General features: G+C 36.9%; 3 protein-coding genes across 4 annotated transcripts; 1 reads left to right on the plus strand and 2 right to left on the minus strand.

Annotated features, from left to right (window-relative positions):
- Positions 1–126: 126 nt before the first annotated feature.
- Positions 127–5,606, plus strand: LOC110793829 (BTB/POZ and MATH domain-containing protein 1). The gene is made up of 4 exons (XM_021998757.2): positions 127–788; positions 2,366–2,714; positions 4,137–4,413; positions 5,157–5,606. The coding sequence occupies exons 1-4, from the start codon at positions 373–375 to the stop codon at positions 5,336–5,338; spliced, it is 1,224 nt and encodes a 407-aa protein (XP_021854449.1). The 5' UTR covers positions 127–372; the 3' UTR covers positions 5,339–5,606.
- Positions 5,607–6,984: 1,378 nt separating this feature from the next.
- LOC110793830 (pentatricopeptide repeat-containing protein At1g01970) lies at positions 6,985–11,392 on the minus strand. Of its 2 annotated transcripts, XR_008930193.1 has the most exons (3): positions 10,885–11,392; positions 7,435–8,348; positions 6,985–7,339 (listed from the first exon to the last, which is right to left on the minus strand). XR_008930193.1 is itself a non-coding variant. In XM_056839938.1 (2 exons), exons 1-2 carry the CDS (start codon positions 11,329–11,331, stop codon positions 7,572–7,574), a joined length of 1,224 nt encoding a protein of 407 aa, XP_056695916.1. In that variant the 5' UTR covers positions 11,332–11,392; the 3' UTR covers positions 6,985–7,571. The 2 variants fall into 2 exon arrangements, 1 of the variants encoding a protein (XP_056695916.1); XM_056839938.1 differs by having other exon boundaries at positions 6,985–8,348.
- A 2,913-nt stretch (positions 11,393–14,305) lies between these two features.
- Positions 14,306–21,595, minus strand: LOC110793828 (mitogen-activated protein kinase 15). The gene is made up of 10 exons (XM_021998756.2): positions 20,666–21,595; positions 19,733–20,141; positions 19,507–19,634; positions 19,301–19,360; positions 16,964–17,113; positions 16,700–16,855; positions 16,379–16,590; positions 16,040–16,141; positions 15,751–15,911; positions 14,306–15,216 (listed from the first exon to the last, which is right to left on the minus strand). The coding sequence occupies exons 1-10, from the start codon at positions 20,687–20,689 to the stop codon at positions 14,921–14,923; spliced, it is 1,698 nt and encodes a 565-aa protein (XP_021854448.1). The 5' UTR covers positions 20,690–21,595; the 3' UTR covers positions 14,306–14,920.
- Positions 21,596–26,337: the final 4,742 nt, after the last annotated feature.

Raw genomic sequence — 26,337 nt, forward strand, 5'->3', positions numbered from 1 at the left:
TCATCTATCCGCTACTTAAAACGTCGAACAAGTACATATATAAATAAGTGGGGCCAATTGTGTCGGATAGTGATGCACAGGGAAGTGTCAGCTCATTTACCTCTTCTTTCTGTGATTCAGAACCTTCCTTTACTCTCAGCTCGTTTACCCCACGCCCGCCTGCAATCACCAATACTTTCTCTCTCCTCCCACCAAACAAACAACTAATTCTCGCACCCTTTCCCCCATCCCAATCAAATTCATCAAACCCTAATTTCCCCTCTTCAACTATTCCCAATTCCCTTCAATTCACCCTTTTTTGCTTCGATTCACCAACCTCAACCCCTAAATTGAGTCAATTTTTAGCAAAATCAAACGTTCAAGGAAAACAAAATGGGGATTTCTAGGGTTTGTTCCGATTCAACGAACCCATCGTGTTCGTCATGTTCGTCGGCAGTTACAACATCTATTGCTAAAATGGAAACCGTTAATGGTACCCACGAGTTTAAGATTAATGGGTATGCTTTATCGAAGGGGATGGGGAGCGGGAAGTATATAGCTTCTGATACGTTTATGGTGGGAGGGTATTTGTGGGCAATTTACTTCTACCCTGATGGCAAGAGTCCTGAGGATAATGCTACTTATGTGTCTTTGTTTATTGCTTTGGCGAGCGAGGGTACCGATGTTCGAGCGTTGTTTGAATTGAAGCTTGAGGATCAGAGTGGGAGAGGGAGGCATAAGGTTCATTCCCATTTCGGTAGGACTCTCGAGAGCGGGCCTTATACTCTTAAGTATCGCGGTAGCATGTGGTGAGCTCCTTTTCTTTTTCTTTGGCATTTGAATACACTGATTGTTTTCTGATGCTTCTGTTCTTGTGAGATTTAGATGTTGGTTGTTTGATATTTTATTTCTATGTTTGGAATTCGGTAGTTTTGCAATTTCTATTATACACCCTATGTTTTTGCTCATTAGGAGAGCTCTTAAATGATCAAATAAGCAGAATGGTAGACTTCCAAATGAGAAGAAAATAGCTTCTGGCGTTCCTAGAGCTAGGTATATCTGGGTGGATAATGGGCAATCCAGAAATAGAAATAGGAAACTAAGATAATTTTATTGTTTCCCTTTTGAGCATTTTTTTGGAATTTGGTTGTTAGGTGGGAAAGGCAAGTAAAATAGGAGTATCTACCCTTTCACTATTTCCAGATTATTTTTTGTCTAATTTTGGTTCTTAGTAAAAAGTTCAATTTCTTCTCATTCTGATTCTAGCAAATCCAAAGCCGAAAGGATGGGTTAGTGGAAGCTGTTTCTTTCATATTCTTTCTAATACTTTCCTCTCTTCACTTCTTTCACACCATCAGACGATGACATAGATTGAGTGATTGGGTAAAGTTAGATTGAGTTCCAGGAGGGATCCATTGACTTCAAATATACCGTAGTAGCGTATTGTCAAATAAGAAATAATTTTAAAATTTTGATTCTAAGGTTTCTGAGGGTTGGTAGCTGGATGACCACATCCCTATCTTATTTTTGCCATTTCGTAATTCATCCTGAAGAAACTAGATATTGAACAGATAAATCACCACAAACAGTAAGTGTAGTCATGAAAACATAGGGATCTTCATCTGTATGCCATAACACCTTTGATTCAAAGAAATCCGTCTCCGGGTTCAATTTAAAGAATAGTGAATCGGTATAAATCAGTTTTAACCAGAAAAATAAAATTTTGTTGCTAAAAATGATTTCAGTTCAGTTAAATTTAGGTGAAGAGGACAGGGCCTTACTGCCTGACCGTTAGCAATCCAAAGAATAAAGTAGCTCTATTCTCTATCACTTCTTATTTTTTAGTATGAATTTGGGCATCCAAGTAATATCCTGATTCCTGAAAGCAATTGCCTATCCACCATGGGCCCTAAAACCCTTAAAAACTTGCTCTGACTTTTAAACATCAATGGTTGTTGCCTTAACTTGTAGAGATATCAGAATATTTCGTTCTTTTATTTTTGAATGTAGTTTTTAGTTGTTATTATAGAAATGAAATCCATTTTGAATGCATGTTAGAAGAATAAATAATTGGAATCATATGAGCTGAAGTTGAAAAAAAAATCGAATTAGTTATGTACAAGAGTAAGAATCGAAGATAAGATTTGATCGCAAAACAGACATTAACAATTATTTGAAATGCAAGTGCAAAATGAGTTTAAGAACAGGAGACTGTTTTTCCCTCACCGAATATCCCGGAAGCTTTAAGGGGGTGGCCCAGTGTATAAAAAAGCGCAAAGCGCACTAAAGTGATATGAGTCCTAGAGCTTAAGCGCAAAGTGCAAGGCCTTCATCAAAGTGAAGCGCAATCTGACTACCTGTTGTCATTTTCATTGACATATTTCAGGGGCTACAAACGCTTTTATAAGAGGACATCTTTGGAGCAATCTGACTACCTTAAAGATGATTGCCTTCTGATTCGCTGTGTCGTTGGAGTTGTGAAGACACATACAGAGGGACCCAAACTTTACAGAATACCATTGCCACCTTCTGATATGGGACATCAGTTTGGACAGCTTCTAGAAACTAAAAGGGGGACTGATGTGAATTTTGAAGTTGATGGCGAAGTCTTTGCTGCTCACAAGTTGGTATTAGCAGCACGCTCGCCTGTCTTTAGGGCCCAGCTTTTTGGTCCGATGAAGGATAAGAGCACACAATGTATAATGGTTGAAGACATTGAAGCTCCAGTTTTCAAGGTTTCTACGTCTTCCTCATTATCTTATTATCTCTGCTCTTTTTGTACTGGCATGTACTGTTGTGAAATTTGGAACATGGTTTGCTGCTTGTTTCTTGTTCCTTTTAGTTGTTTATGGAAATCGTAGTCCTTAAAATTTTGGCACTTTGGAGATAGATGATTGGTAAGTTGGCACTGAATTTTGCTCCCTCCTCTCCCTTCATTTGCATGATTAGGGCTTTGGTTGAGCTTAAGAAGAGCCTAAGCCTATGATCAGCCATGCTTGGAAATCATTTTCTATGGCTTGAGTTTTTCCCTGAGATTTTGTGCTTATAATGCTGATCAGTCAGTTTGTGGTTCAGCTTAGCAATCAGAAATTTGATTTTTTAATATTTTTCGCTAAAAAGATCGTAGATTTGATTGTAAATGAGATTTTTAACTTTTAACATTCAAAATTTTGGTATAATATTCCTGTTAGATTCGGCAACAATTAATAGTTTATGTTCAGTACTAAGCCGCTTAAATTTTAGAATATACTCTCTTTTTCTTGCTGCTTAGGGTTAAGGCAGCTTATATCTGCACATCCTCGGATCCTTTGAACAGTTGGTGGTGGTTTTGGTGTATAAGATTCAAATTAGATTAGAAAAAGGACTTTTATGAGAATTTTTTTCCAGTACCAAAATTACATATGCTGAGGGAAAGGATTTTAGTTAGAGTAGAGAGGGAGGTAGGCAGGGAAATGGAGAAGAGAGGCTGGATGAAAAGCATGAACTTGTTATCATTATGCCCCCATTCTCCATAACTCTGCAAATAGCTGATGACAATTATGTTTTGCTGTATGGCATGATGAGTTATCTCGTCAGTTGTCACTGAATGGGAATGCTTTTAGTAATAGTGTTTATTTGGTCCAGGTTTGCTAAAATTAATTACTTGTATACAGGTCCAAGTTCTTGACTTCCTCTATCTGACATATTAGAACCTTTATCCGTTAAGAGTGTTAAATATTCCGCTAGCAGAAGCTGTACTCCATTTATAATGTGGTGAACCATGGTTTACACTGACTCGCACCTTATTAGTGTTAAAAATAGTATTGTACTTCTATTTTCTTTTACGAGTACTTCCTATTTGGGTACTTGTAATATTTGCCTTCTTGGCTTGGATATGTGTTTGGAGTAGCCTGAATAGATATATAGTATCTCTCAATGCTTTGTTTGAGGCTCATTGGCTACTTTTATATGGAATAGAAATGTTCCATCAAAAGGTGGAATCTGATGACTCGCAGTTGAAAAGGTCTTTTCCTTATTCTAAGTGGCTTCATCATCTTGTTCAGCAGCGGTTCCTTGGCTTGATTACCCTACCAGGTTAAGATTGTCAAGGGCTCTGATAATCATTAAGTTGGTGATTTGCCGGATATAACTTACTGTTTACTACCTCTGACCCACAGGCGTTGCTTCACTTCATATATTGGGATGACCTGCCAGATATGCAAGAGCTTGCAGGTCTTAATTCCAAAGGGGCTTCAACGTTAATGGCTCAGCATTTGCTAGCTGCAGCAGATAGATATGGACTTGAACGGCTCAAACTGCTTTGTGAGGCTACACTCAGCGAAGATATTGCCATAAACAATGTTGCAACAACTTTGGCATTGGCAGAGCAACATCATTGTTCTCACTTGAAATCTGTTTGCCTGAAGTTTGTTGCATCACGTGAGAATCTTAGAGGTAAATCAATCACTACTAATTTCTTAGCATCCATCTAATGTACACAAACACTTTGTCTGGTTAGAATTTGTGGAGGGTAAGGGAGCAGAGGGAAAAAGTGGGAAGAGAAAGGGAGGTGAGGTGAGGTGAGGTGAGGGGAGGGAAATAGTGCGCTTCCATTTTCCTTCCTAATCCTTCCAAGCAATGAGGGGATTTGATTTATTAAAAAGGGAAGGAAAATGAATTCCTCCAAATTCCCTTCCCTTCCCTTCCCCATCCCTCTTATTCTTCCAAATAAGAGAAAATGTAACCTCACTTTTCTTTCCCTCCCTTACCCTCATATTCTTCCTGTCCAAAACATAATGAAAGCTTTTTTTTATATATTATTAAGGAATATCATGAACAAAGGTTTCTTCTTTTCACCTGAAAAACTATCGTCTAAATCAGAACAGTGAATTGAAATTGTGTAGACTGTAGAGGGTTATTTTCGGAACATTTCTGAGCTTTTTTTTAGTTTGTGAACAGTGAATTGAACTTGTGTAAAGGATTTCTAATTTCCATTGACGTGTTGGGGAACTTATCTGAACTTATTTGACTTTATCTTATCGTATGTTTCCTACAAGTTAATATATTAAGGTGAAACTAACAAATCCGAAAAATGAAGACTCTACTTAAGGAGTTAAGGCTGAGCATAAGTTCAATTTTAGGCAGTTTCTTAAGATTGACTTTCTGAAGCTGACTAAAGGCTGTTTATTGAGTTTCAGCTGTCATGCAAACTGAAGGGTTCGATTACCTGAAGTTGAGTTGTCCGTCTGTAATTAGTGAACTACTGGAGTTCGTTGCAAGGATCAGTGAGCATTCTGTATCCGTAGTGGGTTATGGAAACGATCCAATGCTAGATTGTGGCGACATGAATGGAAGACGTGTGAAGCCGAGGATATTCTGATATATGATTTTTTTTTTTTTTTTTAATCTTTTTTGAGAGGGGGGTTTCCATTGTTTACTGGTGTAACATTTTCTGATCACTCAGATTATATTGTTCTGATAATTGTTGTATGTAGAATGTATACCATTACCATATAGGGGGGAAAGGGTTTTGGGGTGTAAGGGGAATACTTAATTGTGTGGCTTTCGTGATGATATTCGATAACATATCAGACTGGTATGCTATTTACTTTCAAGAGAGCATGAAAGATTACGATACGTTAAGTAAATACGAAGCTCTTACAATGTATGTCAAATTTCAGTATCAGAGAATCTTGACCAAACTTTATCCATCTCCAACCCTGTGTGTTGCTGCAAAGGCAGTACATTGTTTTAGATTCCGTTGTCGTTTGCCATATAGTCCCATTTTCTGTATGTATTCTTCGGTAATCCCATCAGATGCTTGGCCAATATATCCAAATCAGCTTTATATATAATTGAATTGCTATAATTCAGTAAGTAGAAGTCTAGAACAGTGGAGCTACTATCAAATTTTACCAATTATTAAGGCATATTAGAGCATCTCCAATGGTTGTAGCTAGGGACTTGCTTGCAATTTTTAGAAATTCCAAGCTACTAGCTTGACCATTGAAGTTCAAATCATAAATTAGTTTGGCATAAGCTAATTTGCTTGAAAAAACTTTGCCAATGAAATAATATTAACTTAAATTAAATTTAAATATTGATTGACAAATATGACTACATTAAATATCAAGCTAGTAGCTAACCACTAGGGTACTAACTAGCTAGAAAGGGAATTAGCTTGAAATATTATGTGGCATGACAAGCTAATTTAGAAATAGCTTACCGTTGGAGATGTTCTTATAAACCGTTAAGGAGATGGGATATGACGTTCAGGCAGAGCGCTTTGTCCTACGTGTTTATACGTGGGAAGATTCTGATAGTAAAACGTTTGGGTGTCTTAGAACAAGGAAGCCCTTGTACGTGACAGAGCCTATGTGTTAGAATCCAACCTTCCTTTACTTGTATTTCTCTTTTCTATTGCTTTCTAGGATCTTTCTAATAGTTTTCTAGGCTTTAGAGAGAATTATTATGTTACTGTAATTCCAGTGTACTTGCAAGTTTTAGTTAATTCAAAATAAACCTCATGAGGGTATGAACCAATACCTCTCATCAGAAGTTGCCTACCCAACAAAGTCTCCCTCAAAACAGATACATTCTCGTCAACGGTCTCGCTTGTGCCTGCTGTGCGCACACAAGCGCCCCGTTTGACCCTCGACCCTCGCTCTTGTCGCCAATAGGCAAGAGTGCCCATTCTAAAGCAAACATCCGCTCATGCCCCGAGCCTTGAGATTCACTTTCGGCACAAGGCTTGCGCCCTTGCCGCCCCATAGGCAAGAGCGCGCCGCAAGATCCGGTGTCAAAACACTCGGACCAGTGACACTCTGAATAAGCTGTATCTGTTTTAAGGTGACGGAGGCAAGTGTGACTTTGCATGTCTGAAGGCTTCCATCCAAACTTGTGGTACTGAGGTGCTATTCAAGTGAAGTGTTTTAGGCAAATAGGTCTGGTAATGGTGATTGTGCCAGTGTACAAGGCGAGGAGCAAGGGCCAATACTTTGAAGAATAAAGAAAAAAAATTACCAATTTGCTGTCAAACTGAACATTCTGGTAAAATAAATACTTCAAATTTATCATACATACAGTTTTATGTCCACCTTTTAATAATAGACTTTTTGCAGAAGATGCATGTACCATTCTATGACAATAAATAAACCCCTGAAACCTGCAAAATCCTTCCTTTCCGTATAGAACAGGTGGAACCGTGGAAGTTTAAAGTTCTGAAAATGTGTGTTCATTCTTCCAAGCCAAAAGCATCTGTGTTTGGCTCTTGCAACAGTACCAACACTCATGTTAGTTAGTTGTTACTGATCTCGGGCTGCTATGCCGTCTGTCTTCAGAGGTTCAGAGTTTTGCATCCGTTGTTACCCATAACAACCAACTGCATGAAACACGTTCACATTTATTAGAAAAGCTAACCCGGCAACCAAAGATGAACTGGTATAAGTCAGATTAGATCAAACAACATTGAATTACCATTCTGCAACCCGGGTCTTCAGAATGTGATTATAGACTTTTTCGATAGTTTATCATTCCTGCCTCTCAGTTATACAGAACTCAATGAAAGGTTGGCCACCTTCAGAACAACACACCTCCGCCACAGAGTGAGGTTTTCAGAAAGCAGCTTCATTGGCAGCAAACTCTTTCAAGACATTCGCCACTTCCTCCACTACCCCTAGCTTACGGAACCAATCTACCAATACTTGAGAAGCTTCTTTACCAACCACAACACCTTCTCTCTCTAAATGTATTAAGAACTCCATAGCTGTGTTAACCATGTTCTCCTTTTCATAACCAGACAACAAAAGAGCTACACATTTATCATTAGGTTGTATACCAGCCTTTCTCATATTTTCAAATACAACACGAGCTTTTTGACTTTGTCTAGCCTCAACATAGGCATTTATGAGCAGGCAACACAGCTTGATGTCAGGATAAATGCCACCAACTTGGATCGCGTCAAAAACTCTCTGTGCACCTTTAGCATCACCTTTCATGGAGTAAGTCCTCAGCAATGCCTTGAAAACTTCCGCACCTGCATACACTTCTTGCTGTTCCATTTCCTTAATTAAATCTTCTCCTTTATCTGGCATTCCAGCCCTGATGTAAGCCATGATCATTGACCCGTATGATCTTTTATCTAATGGCTGACCAAGAAGCTTCATTTCCTCAAATGTTTCTTCAGCCAACTTAAAGTGGCCAGCTTTGCTATACATATGGATCATGGTCGTCAATATCACCTGATCACAAGTAAGCCCTCTTTTACTTATCATCAAGAGTACATTTTCTGCATCTTGAAGCCGGTCAAGCTTGGCATACAGATGAATTAACTTGGTATAATCACGAATGTTGGCTTCAAATGATTCTTCCAAAAGTGCAAGTTCTGAAATCTAGGACCAAGCATACAGATTTTAGTTCTAGAAAAATGTTCGCTCTGTTTCTATATATCCCTCAAAAAGAAAAGAATATATGAAGCAAAAACGTCAAAAAAATAATGAGTTAGTTTTGGAAAGGAAGGTTTAGCCAACTTCCTGTTTATTGGTAAGAGGCAACACATTGTTTTTTACTAACCTAAGTAGGGTGCATTAGGGGATTCTGAGCTGTTTAAGGCATCAATCTAGGACTATGCTGATATTTTTTCTTTCCCTCCAAATCTTAGGAAGGTTTAGCCCTTAATCATGAAAAGATAACATCTGGACACTGAATTCTATGATTGCCAATAGGCAAATAAATCAAAGCACAAATGTAAGGCACATATCAAAATCAGTACGTTTAAAATATGCAACCCCTTTTATTGGTAGATAAAAATTTAACCCGCAACTTTTTGAAGACTGTTTTTGGATCAGAGATTCAAAAATGAGGCCCGTAATACACGGAGGGCTATGTTATTTCAGTATTCATGCTTTCCTCTATTTTATTCATCTCCCTCCTTCAGCAGAGTAGCCATAGCGTAAACCACCTTCATTGCCATTTCCCATCACCACTCTACTTCTAACTACATCTCGACACTAAAAAGATAACCACTCCTCATAGCATCCAAAGGAAATTTAGAGTTCAAGTAGTGATTCTTAAATTCGGTTTTTTTCAACAGAGGAAAAATCCATGTATCATCTGCAACAAAAAAAAAGGTTTCGATGTACTCTTTTGTACTTCTTTATGCTACTACCGCAGCCAGGTGTTAATTTTTATACTAAAGTTGTAGGGATTGCATCTTATATACCAGTTTGACTGATTGGCCTACAATAAACAACAGAACATCCCATAACCAAACATCAAATGAGATAAAGATAATTAATTAACATTACGAGTCATCTCATATTGTTTGCTACATGCCTACACAAAAAGGATATTAGAAAAATGCACACTCAGACCCAAATGGCTGTGCATTCAAGTTGCAAGTGTAATACTTCGTATTACATATTTTTAAAAAAAAAGAAAAAAAATTTGTAGTATTTACTTTATAAGGGACAGTCAAATCTTTTCAAACTGATGGCTGTGCTGAGGTATTATAATCTTTTCAAACTTCAAAATTGATTGCAACTTGGAACCTTTTAGTTCTCAGTTCTTTTGCAATTGCAAGACGTCATACTAAAATCTCTTATCTCCCCCCTCCCCAACACACACACACACACACACACACACAAATCTCCCCTAAACACAAAGGAGCAAGTTTCTCGCATACAGGAAGGTTTTGTAAGTGCATTACCTAGCAAAATTCCTCTCGTTTTCATTGCCTTGTGGTGGCAGCAGGGGCTCAAAATATCATTGTTTTCCCAGCAAAGTCATGTGACAGAAAATTGCTAAGAATTGAAGAAATATAGAGAGAAATGTGCCTGTGAAATAGCAACCGAGATGTAACAAGGAGTCAAGGAGTTTCTTTTCATTAGTTTCGTTATAAGGCTCCGTTTGGTAGGGCGTAAAACATTTTCATGGAAAACGATTTTCCCTTTTTCAACCATTTTACGTTATTTGGTTGGGTAAGGGATGGAAAACAATTTTCCATCACTCCCTCCAAGGCGGAAAACCATTTTCCATTTGAAAGGGAGGGAAACCATTTTTCCTTCTTTCCTCCTTACCTCCCTCTCCTTTTTTCCCCTCAATCTTCACCATCTCCTCCCATTTTCCTTTAAGGTACCAAACAAAGGAAAACTAGTTTGAAATTGTGTTTTCCCTTGAAAATTGTTTTACATGGAAAATCATTTTACAATGAAAACGTTTTACGCCCTACCAAACGGAGCCTAAGACAACACACAGAGACTCTTGATCCTTCTTACTTTCATAGCTCTTTGCCGCATATTATACACTGTCCAATTGTTGTAGCGATTCCAACCACTCCTCTCCTCTTTATCCCACTCTCATGGTTAAATGCCAAGATCGTTTACATAAATACTCAGAACCAATAGGTTGCATATTGATGATTGATCATAACAGTGTTACAATGACAAGCTATAGCAGTTGCCACCGTATTCGTGTCTATATCTGGAAGACACCACTTCTAAGCCAACATGCTAATGTTGTTCCTTCTACAATACCATAACAAAATTTCCTATAGTTCACCCATCCCAAAATTTCAGAAACTATGTGATAATAGTTGATTTGGGCAAACCTCCTTAACAGTCTGTTTGGTAGGCGGTAACGGAAATTCTCATACAAAAACGTCAGTGGTAATGCTGGTCCACCCCAAAGTATCTCTTTATTTTCGGTAAGTTTCATAATCATCCTTATGGTATGAAAAAACAAGTCCTGGGACAGAGTTGCGTTACCAATTTAGCATTAATTTACAAAATCACATATAAATACATTCCCATTACTGTAACTATTACCGCTTACAAAACGAGCCATAATTTCAATTCAAAAGCTTGCAAATACCATATACAAGAAGAAAAAAAAAGCCCCAAAATTCATTCAAATGGCAATAATTTATACCTCAAAAAACAACGGATGATCCATAAAGCATAATTCCTTAAGAATTGCAAGCCAATCAGCTCTTCTGGGCTTCATAATCTTCACCCAAGCACCCAGCAAATCAGACAGATTACCCTTTTCAGGTGAAAAGCAGATAATCTGCTTCATTACTGCAGTACATCTTTTCTCCATTTTCTTGGGTAATCTAGAAATTGCAAGTTTTTGTGATTCTGTAACCTTTTCTGGGTTTATTACCACCCATCTGAATTTCTGTCGCTCTTTGGGTTCCTGAATTACTTCTGCATTTCCTGTAATTTGTGTAGTGGAAAATGATGAATTGAATCTGGGTGTGAGTTTCTGCGCTGCGAAATTTGTGGGGTTTTCTGGAAATTTGGTGTAATGTAGTGTAAGTTTATCTTTGAGAGAGGTGAATGGGTAGAAGAGCAAGTGAGAATGAGAACAAGCCATCGTTTTGGTATGGAATTGAATTACCCAAATAAAATTGAAAATGCAAGAAGTATATGTTATCAAATCAATAAATGAATAATGTTACAATAAAATATGCGACGTATGGAGTAGTTATCCGATGAACAAATCAAATACTCCGTACCATATATATCTAGTCTATAGTCTATACCTAGTATTTAAAAAGCAAAATCACATTTGATTAGATAACACGTGTCATCACATTTGATTAGATGACACGTGTCATCCATTCTTACTCCATCAATTTGGTTTTTTATTGTATTTTATTTTTTCTTTGTTCTTTGATATATTATACAACTTCAATCGCCTCTTTCACTTCATATTCCCCATACAACATCAATTCACCAATCTATTCATTCAACATCTTCTACTCCATCTTCCCGATTAACACTCAATATTAATACACTATTTAATTTATATATTCTTTCAACTTTCAAAAATTACCTCTATTTAAATCATATTTCCTCTCTAGAATCACAAGCTCAATAAAATTAGAACTTAAAAAGATAGACTAAATAATCACTATACAACCGCCCGTTCTTTGAACGGGCTCAAAAGCTAGTTGTCCTAAAATACGATGGCAAACCACCTGCACATCCCAAGGTCTGAGCCCAAACCCGGCCAGCCTACTGCGCGTGTGAGTGTGTCTACCAAACCCTCTTACTATTTTTTTTTAATACTGATGTGGCACATTTCTCACTTTACATTTTTCACTCTTTTCTTTTATTTTCTCAACAAGAATTTCCAACAATTCTGCACATGTCCGAAGATATGAAAAAGAAATAAAGAAATTGATTTTGGGCAAAACAAACCAATTTTGTAAAAGCTAATGTATTTCGACTTGAATTAACGCTCAGTGACATTTGAGCTATGATCTCTTTCCTACTAAGTTACTTTCGTATTGAATTTGATAGGGAGTTCAAGTTACTCAAAGCACACAACTGAATATGTATGATATTTTGATGCTCCGTGAATAAAAGTGACGCATTATACTGGCCATTAGTGCGGCCTGGATGCTCATAGGTACTCTAGAGAATAGTCCATATTGCAATTCTTATAAGAAGATGCCACACTTCCACACTTAAGTAGGTGAATCCCATCAAGTTTGAGTATTCACAAAGTGTGAGCTACATCACACCACCAAAAATATGGATATGGGTTCATTAAGAGTCGTTCGCTCATCCTCTTTCCAATAGTAGCAAGTACATAATAAACATCGATCTAGGGATGGACAAAAAATAAAATTTGTGTGCTTCCGGATTATTACATAATGTTCCCTTTTGAACTCTTTGAGAGTAGGAGTTTATTACTTACAACCCTTCCAACAGGCCTCAAGGCCATCCCTTCCAATATTTTCAAAATAGTTTTAAATAGGCATTTCGTTAATGGATCCCCGATATTCATTTCAGACTTCACACGGTCTAAAGATATCACGTGCACTCCATAAGACAACAAATATTTTACAGCCTTATGCCTCAAACGAATGTGTTTTTCTTATAATTACCATTGCAGATTTGCAGGCATGGTTGTTCGCAAACAAAGATTGCAACTGAAGGAGTTGGTTTCCTCCACATTGGATATCTGCAAGCACCTTTCTCAACTATTTTTCCATATAACTTGCCAATTTCAATAGCAATGGATTCATATTCTATATTAGATGTATAAGTACAAGCTTGCTTGCAAGATTTCCACGATACAGCTCCACCCCCTAGGGTGAAAACATAACCACTAGTGGAGTGGACTTCATAATTATTCGCACGTATTTTTCAAATTCCAGTTGTTTGGTTTTTCTTATTGAATTTAGTTGTTTAGGTTCTGTTCTCTTCATCTAGTATGGTCTGATTTTTCTAATTATTGATCTGGTTTGATTCTTTATAGTCTGATCTGATCTGGTCTTGTCTGGTTTGAATTTAAACTGGACTATTCGATTAACTAAAATTCAGAAAGTTAGTTGCATTCACGTTGTAGTAGACCTAGCGTAATGATCTTTTCTAATTGTTGATCTGGTCTGATTATTTATAGTCTGATCTGATCTGGTCTTGTCTGGTTTGAATTTAAACTGGACTATTCGATTAACTAAAGTTCAAAAAGTTAGTTACATTCACGTTGTAGTAGGTCTAGCGTAATGATCTTATAGAAATGATTGGTTTCCGCTTGAATCAAGCCCAAGCATTTTGCAGCTGATGGGGCTCGACCTTATGACCTTCAAGTCACAATGTGAGTTCCCCACCAACTCCACCAATATATGTTGGTTATTAACATTTCTTAGGTTTAGTACACTGAGGTAAAGATGGATGTGGGCCGGGTCGGGCCGTGCTTCGTGCCGAGCCCACGGGTCGTGGGCCTAACCGTGTCGGGCCTACACTAGGCCCACGTTGTTTCGTGTCGTGCCGTGCCGGGCCGAAAAGTTAAAAATAAGGCCCAGGCCCGGCCCAAGCCCACGTGCTTTCGTGCCGTGCCGGGCCGGCCCGTCGTGCCTAAGGCTAATTTGACTAAATTTAACGTGCTTTGTCGTGCCGGGTCGAGTCGTGCCGTGCCTTGTCGTGCTTTTCCCAAAAAAGTAAGGCCCATGCCCGGCCCACCACCCACGACTTCGTGCCCGTGCCGGGCCGTGCTTTTTTCGTGCTGGGTCAGTCCGGCCCGGCCCACAGCCATCTTTACACTGAGGTAGTTGTATTGTACTATCTTTGTTTCTAAAACATGTTATATACACTCCGTAACATTTTACCTTTTCACGTTTGCACTATATTTTTCGTTACGTATAAGTCACAAATGATAGTCAAATTGAAATTTGTGAATAGTGTTAAAAGTTAAAATGTAACCATTATTTAGGAAAGGAGGGAGTAACCCGTAACTAATAAGCTCAAATCCTGAAGAAGAAAAAAAAACCAATATCATGAGTATTCTAAATCTTGTCCCAATACTTCCCACCAGATAACCTTAGTATGTCTCGAAATTTAAAGTTGAAAAAGTAACTAGGCATAACAAAAGATGATGTATGTTAATCAAATTATACACGAGATTAGTTCCTCAGTCGGGATGAATATGAGAAGTCATTTATTACATTTCGGGAGATAAAAATACATTAGACAGGGGGGGCAAACAACAATATAGAGTTTGCAGGAATCCTAGCAGAAAAGTTTTAAAATAGTTGGTACTTGAGTGTTAGAAAAGATGATAAACAGAATGTTTAGTTACCAAATTCCACCCGTTTGAAGGCGTGGCATCATCAATGATACAGTTCCCAAATGTAAACAACTCACCAGTTCATCTGGCCATACCGTTTGATAACCAGGTCACCGGCATGAAGAATGAGTTGTTTGTTTGTTTGTTTGTTTGTAGGGCATCACCACCCTAAATCTTGATTATTGAACCTTAAAAGGTCCATTCAAGTGTAATCTGATCAAATTTCAGCTTTCATTCATCTTAATCTCCAAAAGTTGGCATACTCATCTTCAACAAACAAGTCCCGGGGTTACCTCTTAACCTTACCCCACACCACCAATGTCCAAGCACAGCAGAGAGTGGTTGTTAGGCAGTCAAGTTTGCCAAAAAATGTAGGCGCATAGATTTAGTACCAGTGACTACCAGGTCCACCTTGAGCTGCTGCAGCTACCTTCCTAGCTAAGTATTGGGGCTTAGGTTGTAGCCCATTAGACCCTTCCATAACTTCATCTTCTCCTCTTTCATTTTTGCACCCGGGATTTCTTTTTGGGTACGAGCAGCTAGGTGTAGGAAATTGAGAGGGTACTGATGGATTTCGCACTACCCGTCTATCCGCCACCTCTGCTGTTGCTGTTGCTGCTGCCCCACAGTTGTTGTAACGCATTACGTTTCCTACAACCTTCCCTGGCCTTGCAGCAGTTCCTGTGGTAGACATGAAAGGTCCAAATTAAATACTTATTTACAACAACAAAAAAACAGTACATATTTGTCAAGAACCTTCTAACCTCCTTAAGGCACTTCAAGAGAAAAGTGACAAGGATATCAGTGATATCACTCTGAGTAAGCGCATCAAGTCAAAGGTTGATAAGAGGATATAAATGGGTATTTACAAAGATATACACACAAACACACACACACACTGTGAGGTTTTACTTGTTAGGGTAAAATGAAAGGGTTTTAGAAAGATGCATGCTTTATGCGGCTATACACTGTAGTTCATCATGTAATGCATTATTTTGTGGCCCATCATTTACTTAGAATTTCGAGTCATTCAGCTCAACCAACTTTGACTCTAATCAATAAATTACCAGGTTCTTTTGGGTTAAGGATCAAGTTCAAGAATACTCCACCTCGACCCATAAATTCCAAGTTGTCAAGTTGCTCAAGTTTGTATTATCATTTACCAAGGACTAATGATGCAACAATTCTCAAATAACAAAACAAGACAATTCTTACCCTGGACATTTTGAGGAACTTGTAAAGGAAGCCTGGTCATCGGGATTGCACCATTCCTGTCTACATGCGGCTTTTCAACTTCCTTAATGCGGCATCTGGAGAGATCATCAGTGACTTCAGTAGAACCATGAACGGAGTTGTCTGAATATAATACGCAGGCCCTGCAGGTGAAATTGCTTCAAATGTAAATGACTCACAATACGTAACACCACAATAATAGCATTTGTAATTTGTAAAGCCATACATACAAAAGCAATGGGTAGAAGCCTCGTGTATCGAGAGTATTTACCTCGGCAATGAAGCATGTTGTCTCTCAATTGGAGCACCAGTTGAACCATTTTTGTAGTGTTCCTCGAGGTAAGCAAACTGCTTTTTGAAGTGATCAACAGCACTATATACCAAAGTAAAAATCTAATTCAGCTATAATCGTTTAGCATATGGTAAAGAACAGGACAGGCATCAACACATGTAATGAATAAAATGCTAAATTTGGCTTCTGATATACAAATGGAATACTGGTATAGAGTTAAATGAATTAATAACCAGAACATCATCAGAGTACAAGATAAAGGCAATTAATTATAATGATGATCGAGCACAAGTCCATAATACATAAATCCAGCAATACCTCGGATACATGAAGTTAGTTGGCTCTGAACCATCTAAAAACTCCTTCAACATTTTCGGATGATATTCAAGAATCTCTCTGTATATGAGCTCCCTTACATCTTCTTTTGTCATTCTCCGTCTCTCAAATTCAAACTCCATTTTTGTGACAGGCTGAGCAGAAGGTTCCCTCTCAACCTTAGCCAAGCCCTTAAAATACACATCTGCAAGAGCCTGGGGACATGTGGAAATACCAGCACCATTAGAATAGTAAGGTTTCAAAGTGCATATTTTATAAATATGCAATATTAGACTTTCAGGCAATTTAGAGAAGACAACCGACCTCTTCAGCATTAGGGCGGTCCTTAGGCTCAAATGCAAGCATTCTTTCTAACAAACGAAGGGCAAGAGGATCAGCATTTGGAAATTTATGGGAGAACGGAATAGGCTTTTTCTTGCGCATGCTGCTCAAGTATCGCCTAGCCTTCTCATTACGTATCTGTAAGAGGATCATTAAAGGTTTATGATAGGAACAAGAACTGCGACCATGCAGATCAACAATTTAACGATGGACACACTAAACTGATAAGTGAGCTAAGATACAAACCCGGGCAATAGCATCAGGAGAAGGAGTTCCCAACAACTCTGTCATGAGGTCCAGTTGGTGGACCACATTCTTTCCAGGGAAAAGAGGTTTCCCAGTAAGAAGTTCGGCAAAAATGCACCCAATGCTCCAGATATCTATGGCAGGTGTGTACTGTGGGAAGAAAAAATATGCAAAAAGAGAAAACAGTATGAGATAACGGCAAAGAAAAATTTGAACTTTTCTACAAGAAAAAGTTAGAAATTCTTGATAATAGACGCAACTGAAGGTTTTGCGACCTTGTGACATTCAGAAGCAAGGGTGATAAGAAACTTTAGTAACCTGGCTCATGGAACAGAGACATAGGTGGGTGCGGATTTTGCATGTACTGTCAGAGTAGAATAATGTCATCGAATCCAACACTTGGCACATTAAGTAGGCAGGCCAACATAACAACCACCTTTTCTAAATTTCCAAACAGATCTCAAGTAATGATTCTAAGAAAACTTTTAATTAGGTGATGCCAGTTAGCTAAGTCTGCAATGACTTTCCAGATGTCAATTATTGACGCAGAAACTTAGACCGACTCAAGATTATTTTGTGATGAAGAAATTAAATCGGACTCCACAATTTCGAGGAATGATTTAGTAGCAAATTAAGATAAATTAGTGTATTTTCTGAGTTATTATAATGTCAACTAAAAAAAATTGATGAAGTATTAGCCAAAATTTCAAGGATGATCATGAAGCATGTGGTGTCAATTTCAATTACTAGCACATCAGATATTTTATTCAAACGCGAGGCTTGATCCTATTTCTTTGTTTCTTACTCCCTCTCACCGCCTATGTTGCCCCATTGGGTTTTGGTTACTTTAAAAGAATAGTTGGGTGTAGTTGATGAGACAAAGCTGGTGGGACCAAATGTAGTGTATGTGAGAGTAAATTAGTAATCTTTCATAGTCAATTTTAGTATGGTGCAGTATTACCTAACACTCTGGTTCCCCGCGCGAATTGCGCATTGGAAAGCTATATTGGTACGGTAGGGAATTTTGTTTTGCTTATTATGGCGCACCGCAAATTAGGTAACACTGGTATGGTGCAATATTCCGGGTACATTCTTGCAAGGAAACTGGGACAACAGAAGGGGAAGGAGGGAGTATCATACTACCATTTTTCACTGACTCGAGAGTATTTATTTTTAGACACCTGCCTACAAATTTAACGTAAAACCTTACTGGCAGCAGCTATATGATTTCAATGCAGCTAATCCTCACAAATAACATGCAAATGCAGCAAAGTTTGGACTTATATCTGGTGCTTGTGCAGTAACCTGTCCCTATGACCCTACTCCATGATAATAGATTGAGTTACTGAGTTAGTTTTAATTGTGAGTAGATGCAAGGGTATGTTTTGTGCCATTCGTGGTTCTTCATGTGGTTATAGCATAAAGTTTTTACTTTTCTGATTCCATTTGTGCATTTTAGGGCAGGTCTGTTTCCACCTTTTTTTAAGTGTGTAATAAAGAGATTTATGAGTAACTTGTGTTTGATTTCCAATCCTGAATTGACTAGGATCATAGCCAAAGAACTCTTCCGCGTAGAAAGAGTATAGGAATCTTAATTTTCAGAATTTCAGTGTTCCAATCCTTGATCCGAACTAGAGGCAAGTAACTCTTGGGCATAGAGCATAGTAAAGTTAAGGAATCTTAATTTTCAGAATGTCAGTGTATTTGTACTTGTCTTATTAGGCGTGAGTATACAGCTACAAATAGCCATCTACGTTCATGTTTAATGAAATATTCATTTCCTTGCACAACTGCATCGGCTAAGATTCCTTGTTCTCAGTAACTAATAGTGATTGGTGATTTCAAGAACGCTTATTTTAGGCAGGTGAAACCCCAGTCTAGTCTCTCAGTTTACTTTTACAAATTAGTTTTAGACCCTTTGTTCATCTGTCGTTAGGCACTCCAAAGGCATAAGAAAGTGACATAAGAAGGTTTTCAAAAAATGCCCGTAGCCACCATTAGTACGCTTGATAGACCACCTTTGAATTATTAGCTATCACAGTTCCTGATAGATGGTTTGTGATATTGGTTTTTTCATGAGAAAAAAATGTATCCCTTAGTCACATACTGATGCCCACGCTCAGTAGATTTAAACAGAATTGTAAATGCACAGTTGAGAGTCAAAGAGCCAAAGTTCACAGAAACTTAGTAAAGAACACCAGAAGAAAGCAAAATCATGCTACCAGAATTCTAGCCTTATTCAACAAGATTTAGAATCTTCGATAGTAACAATCTCAAAAGAATCGACAACATATTTCCAAGAAATGACAGAAAAGGGAAACATGTTTACATTTGTACCTTGGAGAAGAAGGATCCACACAATTCAGGTGCCCTGTACCATCTTGTTGCCACATAATCCTAACATGCAAGAAGAAGGTACTATTACAAACTCAGACTTCAGAATATCATACAGTCAACATAATCAACACACCAGTGACGCAAGAATTAGAAAAAGGTGGGTTAATTCAATAAAATAGACACCAGATTCAAGGAAGTTAACATACAGTCCAAAATATTGCTGTTGGAGTATCATTAAAGGCCACCCTTGCAAGACCAAAATCGCATATTTTGAGCTTGCAATCAGCATTTGCTAAGATATTCTTTGGTTTCAAGTCTCGATGAAAGACATTGGCTGCATGGAAGAGTGGATTCTATGAGATTAAGGAGTTTTTAACTTTCTAAAACTTGATATGTTCAGCAGAAACACCTTAGACAATGAAAGAAAATTACCAGTATGTATATACTTTAAGCCTCTAAGGAGCTGATACAGAAAGAATTGATAATGCTCTGGGGTCAAATCATCATTTGCTTTAATGACTTGATGCAGATCAGACTCCATCAGCTCAAAAACAACATATATGTCTTTAAATTCTCTTCTTGAAGGAGGCAACAAAATGTGCTTTATTTCCACAATATCTGGATGACGCAGTAGCCGAAGAAGTTTAATTTCACGTAAGATACGAGTTGCATCCGAAACATGCTCAAATATATCATTTATCTTCTTGATAGCAACTTTCTCTCCAGTATGAGTGTCGTATGCAGAACAAACAACCCCATAACTACCTTTACCAATAACCTCCTCTATCTTATACCGGTTACCCTCACCATATTCTGTAAAAAAGTCCAATTCTGCAGACGTCTGCACCAAGAAATTCAGACCCCATTTTATATCTTCAGATAATTCATTGAAAACAAACACATTACCTACAAGTATGCAATTTCAAGATCCGAGCACAGTTGCTCCATATAAAGGACAAGAACTAAAAGGGACAAACTGCAACCAATTGCTCTATTGTGAGCAGACAGACATAAGAATACATGATATGTTTATCAAAAACAATTACAAAACGTGACGACAAAAATATGGAACCAATATGTGATCATGGAGGCATGATCCACTAAAAATATGTTACTCAATCCATACATAGCAAAAGAACACTATTCAACAACAACCTTTATACAGATAATAACCTAGACTATTCACTATTCGCCAGAAGGCAGCAATACAAGCAAAAAAGAACACAATATTGGCCATAATAAGTCACATTCATTGGGCGCCCAATGTCCCATTATATGCAACTTAACATTTCACAAACCCTAGAATTTGAACTAAATAGAGATGTGTGAATGAAACATAAGATTAAAACTCTCTGAAAATTTTACCTTTCTCCTTTGATCTTGTTGCATTTTTGCCACAAAGCATTAATGGCCGCTTGATCCAAATGAATCAATACAGTAGATCCAAACAAAACTGTTGAGTTCTTGAAGCAAATTACAGAAAAAAGCGAAAACCCAGATCACAAATGCCCTAAAAGTGGCAAAATTTACCAAAATATGTGAACTTTACTATGAACTTTTAATCAAACAGACTAAACAAAAAAAAAAAAAACTCTTAGTTTTTCTCACTAAACCCAACTCAAAAAAATCAATTGTTGAGCTAAAATAAACCAATTTGAAGTTTTTGAGTCCAAAATCAAGAGAACCCCTAAGTTCATAGATGCAATTAACTTCTGGAAAACAAGACGGATCAAAGTGTTGATCTATAACTAAAATTTCCCACGACACATAAATCGAAGTAGCTAGTATTAGCAAGAAATGAAGCAATTTCTACCGTCAGATCAAATTACTCGATAAAAAGATCCTTATCTTGAATAATTAAGCAGAAAATTGAAGGGTTGGATAAGGATCTGAAATAAGTTGATTAAAAACAAAGAGAAAGCAATGGGTACTAAAGATTTTATCTTTTTAATATCTGTGAAACAGATAATCTGAAGATCTTTTGGATAAAAGTTGGAAGTTGAAATGGGGTTTTCGCAGATCTTTGAAAGAGGAGAGAGAAAGAAAGGGTAGATTTGAAGTTCCGTGAACAGTGATGATGCTGCTTCAAGCAGAAGGGTGGAGGAAAGAGTTAGCCACAGAAACTAAAAAAAAAGTGAGGGATTTTTGTTAATTTGCATAGAAAATTAAAACAAAAAAGAAGGTTGAGAAAATAATTAGTGAGGAGTACTTAATATGCTTCGACTGTAGTCCACATAATTTGACAGAGGATAATGACAGCTGAGACTTTGAAACAAAAAGTGGAAACTCTCTTTTAATTTGCAAAGGATATAAAGGGAAGTTCTTTTAACATCACCAAATCACAACTCAAGCCTAAACAAGTAGTCGTACTGGCAAACATAAGTTGTTTGAGTACTAATTTGAGGAGGTTGACTACATCGCTGGTGGACAACGGTACAATTATCCCATATCCGGGGTAAAATGGTATTTTCACTTTATGAGTTGAAAAGTTAAACAAAGTACTAAGTATCGGCAACAATGACAGTAACTAATACAACAATGACAGTATTTATGCAAACGATGACAATACTTATATAACACATGTATACATACTTTTACCCTTTCATTTAATGTGCAACACTTTTACTCATTCATTTAAGTGGTCCCTTTACCTTTTCTATTTCATTACAGTTGTATACATAATTTCCTTTTTTGGGTGATTGTGACAGTATTTTAATACAACAATGACAGTAGAGAAACTTTTGTGTGAGACCGCCTCACAGGAAAGACCGCCTTGTTGGCAGTCTTGCTGGCAGTCCCGTTGGCGCATGTGCTGACGTCATGCTGACGTCAGCATGTAAATTTTTCAAAAAAAATTCAAAAAATTTTTGATTTTTTTTTTTCGAATTTTTTTTTTTGATTTTTTTTTTCAGGCTTAACTAATTGGACTTCAGACTTAACTAATTGGACTTCAAGCTTAACTAATTGGATTTCAGACTTAACTAATTTGATTTCAGGCTTAGATTATTATTTTTTATTCAAATTTTTTAAAAAAAAAAAATTTGAATTTTTTTTTTTTTTGATTTTTATTTTCCAGGCTTAACTAATTGGATTTCCAGGCTTAACTAATTGGACTTCAGGCTTAACTAATTGGACTTTAAGCTTAACTAATTGTATTTCAGGCTTAACTAATTGTATTTCAGGCTTAAATTTTTTTTTTCGATTCCAATTTTTTTTTTCGAAATTAAAATTTTCAATTTTTTTTGGGGTACTAACTAAACTAGTGTAAAACATAACTATAAGTAATAAAATCATAACTAATTGAATAACAAAATAGTTAAGGTATAAAAACAAATAGTTAAACTTATGAGTCGAATAGTTATTAATTTTAAACAAACTTATTATTAACTAAAACTCATAAAATCTTAACTAATTGATTCCATTGCTTAACTAATTGGTTTCAGTGCTTAACTAATTGGTTTCATTGCTTCACTAATTAGTTTCGTTACTTAACTAATTGAATCTCAAACTTAACTATAATTAGTTCCAGTGGTTAATTAACTTAATTAAATCTATTGCATAACTAATTGCTTCCAGTGCTTCACTAACAGGCCCGGTGGTGGCCCTGTGCATCCTGGTCAACAGCACAGGGCCACCGAAAAACATAGGGCCCATTTTCGCAGCCCAAATCACATGTTTAAAAAAAATAAAAAAAAAATCTGCTCCTGCGAGTCTGCGACTCTGTGAATCAGTCATTCAACTCCAACTCCCAATTTCCTTTATCAAGATTCACGCTCCATTCAACCATTCATCTCCCCTAAATTACTCCTCCTTTCCAATATTATTCCAAATTCCCAATTTCAATAATCTTATTTTCATTCCTTCCATTTTCTAATCAAGAAAAAATATTCAGATTGGGGGTTTTCTTTCTCCAATTTATTATTGCAATTTGCCTATTCCAATTTTTGATTGATAATTTAGATCCTCTATTTGCTTAGAATTGGAAAGGAGTGAGATCTAGGGATTTATTGAAGATGAAGAACAAGAACGGTAGAGGTTAAGGTATTTTCGAATTTATCAATTATCAGTTATGGTTGTAAATTTCTGAATAAAAATTACTTGAATTCCAAGAGAGAGGAAAGTGAGAAACTCTGTAATTAAGCTGAGTTTTGACGAGGAGATTAATCATGTACTCTGTATGATTTATGGATCTGTTTTTGTGAAGAGGTGGTGCGCAACATTGAAGGTGGAATTGATTTGGTCTTGCAGTTTGACTAACAAGAACAATCAAATTGCAGGGTTTTTTTTTTTGATAATTTGGGGATAGTTTTATTAATTGTGACTGAAAGTCCGCATAAGGATATCAATTACAGACAAGCAAGGGAAACAAAAAACCTACTTTTTGGACATGATTACTTTAGGTCAGTAGCTGTAGCACTAGTCAAATTGAAGGGTTGTGGGTAAGATTAATATAAAAGTTTAAATAATCTGCTTAACGCCGATTTAGATAATTTTTCTGGTTCTAATTTTCTGTTAATTACAACTTTACAATTTTTATGGTGGTAAGTTACAATTTTTTTTCTTAATTTTGTGCTTATCAAATTTAATTATCTGTTTATGAAGTATTGAAGTAATGATTTATTTTTATTATTGTAATTTCCTACTTCGTATTACATTTGTTGTTGTAATTTGGATTGTTCCTGTATTAATTCATTACTATTGGAGCTCTTTTTAAGTCCAAAACATGGATAATAACTTTAGTTGTATTGGTATGTTACTTAAATTTTAAATAATTATTTTTTTTTATGTTCTTTTGTTTAAATTTGTAGGAATAAAAATCTAATGTTGGTAAAGTAATATTTTGATTATCGCACTTTTTTTTTTAATATTAGGGGCCTATTTTCAATATTTGGACAAGATTAGAACAGGGCCACCGAAGTGTTTAAGACGGCCCTGTTCACTAATTGGTTTCAGTACTTCACTAATCAGTTGCATGGTTTAACTAATATGTTACGTTACTTAACTAATTTATTACATTGTTTAACTAATTGGTTCCGAAACTTAACTTATTAGTTTAATTTTTTAACTAATTGATTCAATTGCTTAACTAATTGGTTTCAATGCTTAAAATTTTGTATCTTAACTAAAACTCTGAAATTCGTTATCTGAACCTCAAAAATACATAACTAAAACTCAAAAAATCTTAACTAAAACCAAGAAAATCGTAACTTAAACTGGTAAAATAATAACTAAAACTCAAAAAATCATAACTAAAGCCCTGAATAGAAAGTCAAAAATACGTAACTAAAGCTCAAAAAACCTTAACTAAAACCCAATAAATCGTGACTAAAACTTAAAAAATCATAACTAAAACATAGAAAATCAATCCAGCAATTCCACTAAGAGACCATTATTTCAGAATTATAACTAAAACTAAAACATAATTATTCTTAACTAAATACAAAAAAAGTGTAACTAAAACATTACGATTCTGAACTAAAACTAAAACGAAACTAAAACAACTAAAATCTGCAGTTTGCAGCGATTCTGTCGCAAGAGTTGACCTAATTTCTCCTCAAATCTTCACCGGCAGCAGCGAAGGCCTCCACTATCACCGCCATCGAATACTCCGCCTCCGCCTCCTCGTCCTTGACCTCCACTAGCTCATCTCCAACGAAGAAGCCTCGCCTACGCATATGTAACCACACAATCAAATTAAATCAAAACACAAAATCGAAACCAAAATCAAACCACAAAACAATTCGATTAACATTTGAATGATCAAACAAAATTGAAATCAAATCAAAGCAAAACAATTTTATTCAAACCTGTATCAACTAGATCTGGCCTTCATCGACGGAATAAACGCCTTCGATTTGTTTCTCAATTAGAGCGGCGACAAAGCCTAAAAAGTCAAAAACCTAAATCGATTGAAAAATCAATCGAACATCGACCATAAATCCAAGTCACACGATCTCCTTCCTTCGCCGCTGCATCTCCTTCGTTCGCCGTTGCAGCCACCGCGATAACGTCGAGGCCGAATCCAAGACCACAACGGATCGCCGCAGCTTTGTGAGGAGGTGAATCGGCGCCTCTGCTCTCCGCCTTCCTCTCTTTCCTTCGCCGTTCTCCTCCTTGTCGAATCTTTACGAGCAGCGCCGACGAGATCAAAAATCAAAATGGCGCGGTGGATCTTGCGGTGGCCTAAAACCTACAACCATTGAAGTGGAGAGAAAGGCGGCGATTTGAGGAGAGTGAGAAGCGGCGAGGATGAACGACGGCGGCGGAGATTTGTGGAGAGTGAGAAGAGGCGAGGATGACCGACGGCGGCGGAGATTTTGAGGAGAGGGAGGGGCGGAGAGGTTGAGGGAGGAGAGAGAGGGAGAGGAGAAATTAGGGTTGAAAATGAAATGAAATGAAAAATAATGAAAAATATGTATTTATATTTATTTATTAAAAGTTCTCAGCTGACATCAGCGCTTAGTTGGCATCTTGGTTGCCAACAATGCGGTCTTTCCTGTGAGACCGCCTTATACAAAAGTTTGTAATGACAGTATATATACAACAATGAGTATATAACAAATTAGCAACACTTTTACACATTTATTAAAGGGTGGGCCATCTTTACATTTTTTTTTAGAGTGAGTATGGGTCGTTATTTCGTTGTCCGGCCACCAGCGATGTAGTCAGCCTTCTAATTTGAGCCTTGAGGTACTTTGTGTCGAGGATGGAGAGGCGGCTAATTAAATACTTCGTATATAACAGGGTTATGGTATACTATTTTTTAATTTATGCCGTTATAATGATTCTTTATATCATTGTTCTTTTTTAAATATTATTATTCTTTTTGATACCATTGTTCTTTTTTTATACCATTGTTTTCAATTTTTATACCATTGAAAGTTCAATGTATTTACATAATTGTCATGTTATGTTTTTACTTATACATAACAGTTATTGAAATTTACTTCCTCAATTTGTGCCACCTATAATATGATTTGCAAGTCCAGGTGTGGATTATGAAAAACCTTTTTATCAGTTGCAATGATATGTCTATT

Source organism: Spinacia oleracea, chromosome 3 (genome assembly GCF_020520425.1).
Source record: "Spinacia oleracea cultivar Varoflay chromosome 3, BTI_SOV_V1, whole genome shotgun sequence".
NCBI lineage: Eukaryota > Viridiplantae > Streptophyta > Magnoliopsida > Caryophyllales > Amaranthaceae > Spinacia > Spinacia oleracea.

Excerpts from the sequence above, each read along its gene's own strand:
- LOC110793829 (XM_021998757.2), top strand. The coding sequence starts at position 373 with ATGGGGATTTCTAGGGTTTGTTCCGATTCAACGAACCCATCGTGTTCG. Across the intron at positions 789-2,365 it reads AAGTATCGCGGTAGCATGTG|GGGCTACAAACGCTTTTATA; the intron begins GTGAGCTCCTTT and ends GACATATTTCAG. Across the intron at positions 4,414-5,156 it reads ATCACGTGAGAATCTTAGAG|CTGTCATGCAAACTGAAGGG; the intron begins GTAAATCAATCA and ends ATTGAGTTTCAG.
- LOC110793830 (XM_056839938.1), bottom strand. The coding sequence starts at position 11,331 with ATGGCTTGTTCTCATTCTCACTTGCTCTTCTACCCATTCACCTCTCTC. Across the intron at positions 8,349-10,884 it reads ATCATCCGTTGTTTTTTGAG|ATTTCAGAACTTGCACTTTT; the intron begins GTATAAATTATT and ends GCTTGGTCCTAG.
- LOC110793828 (XM_021998756.2), bottom strand. The coding sequence starts at position 20,689 with ATGCAACAAGATCAAAGGAGAAAG. Across the intron at positions 16,591-16,699 it reads ACCGCCCTAATGCTGAAGAG|GCTCTTGCAGATGTGTATTT; the intron begins GTCGGTTGTCTT and ends ACATGTCCCCAG. Across the intron at positions 15,217-15,750 it reads AGTTCCTCAAAATGTCCAGG|GAACTGCTGCAAGGCCAGGG; the intron begins GTAAGAATTGTC and ends TGTCTACCACAG.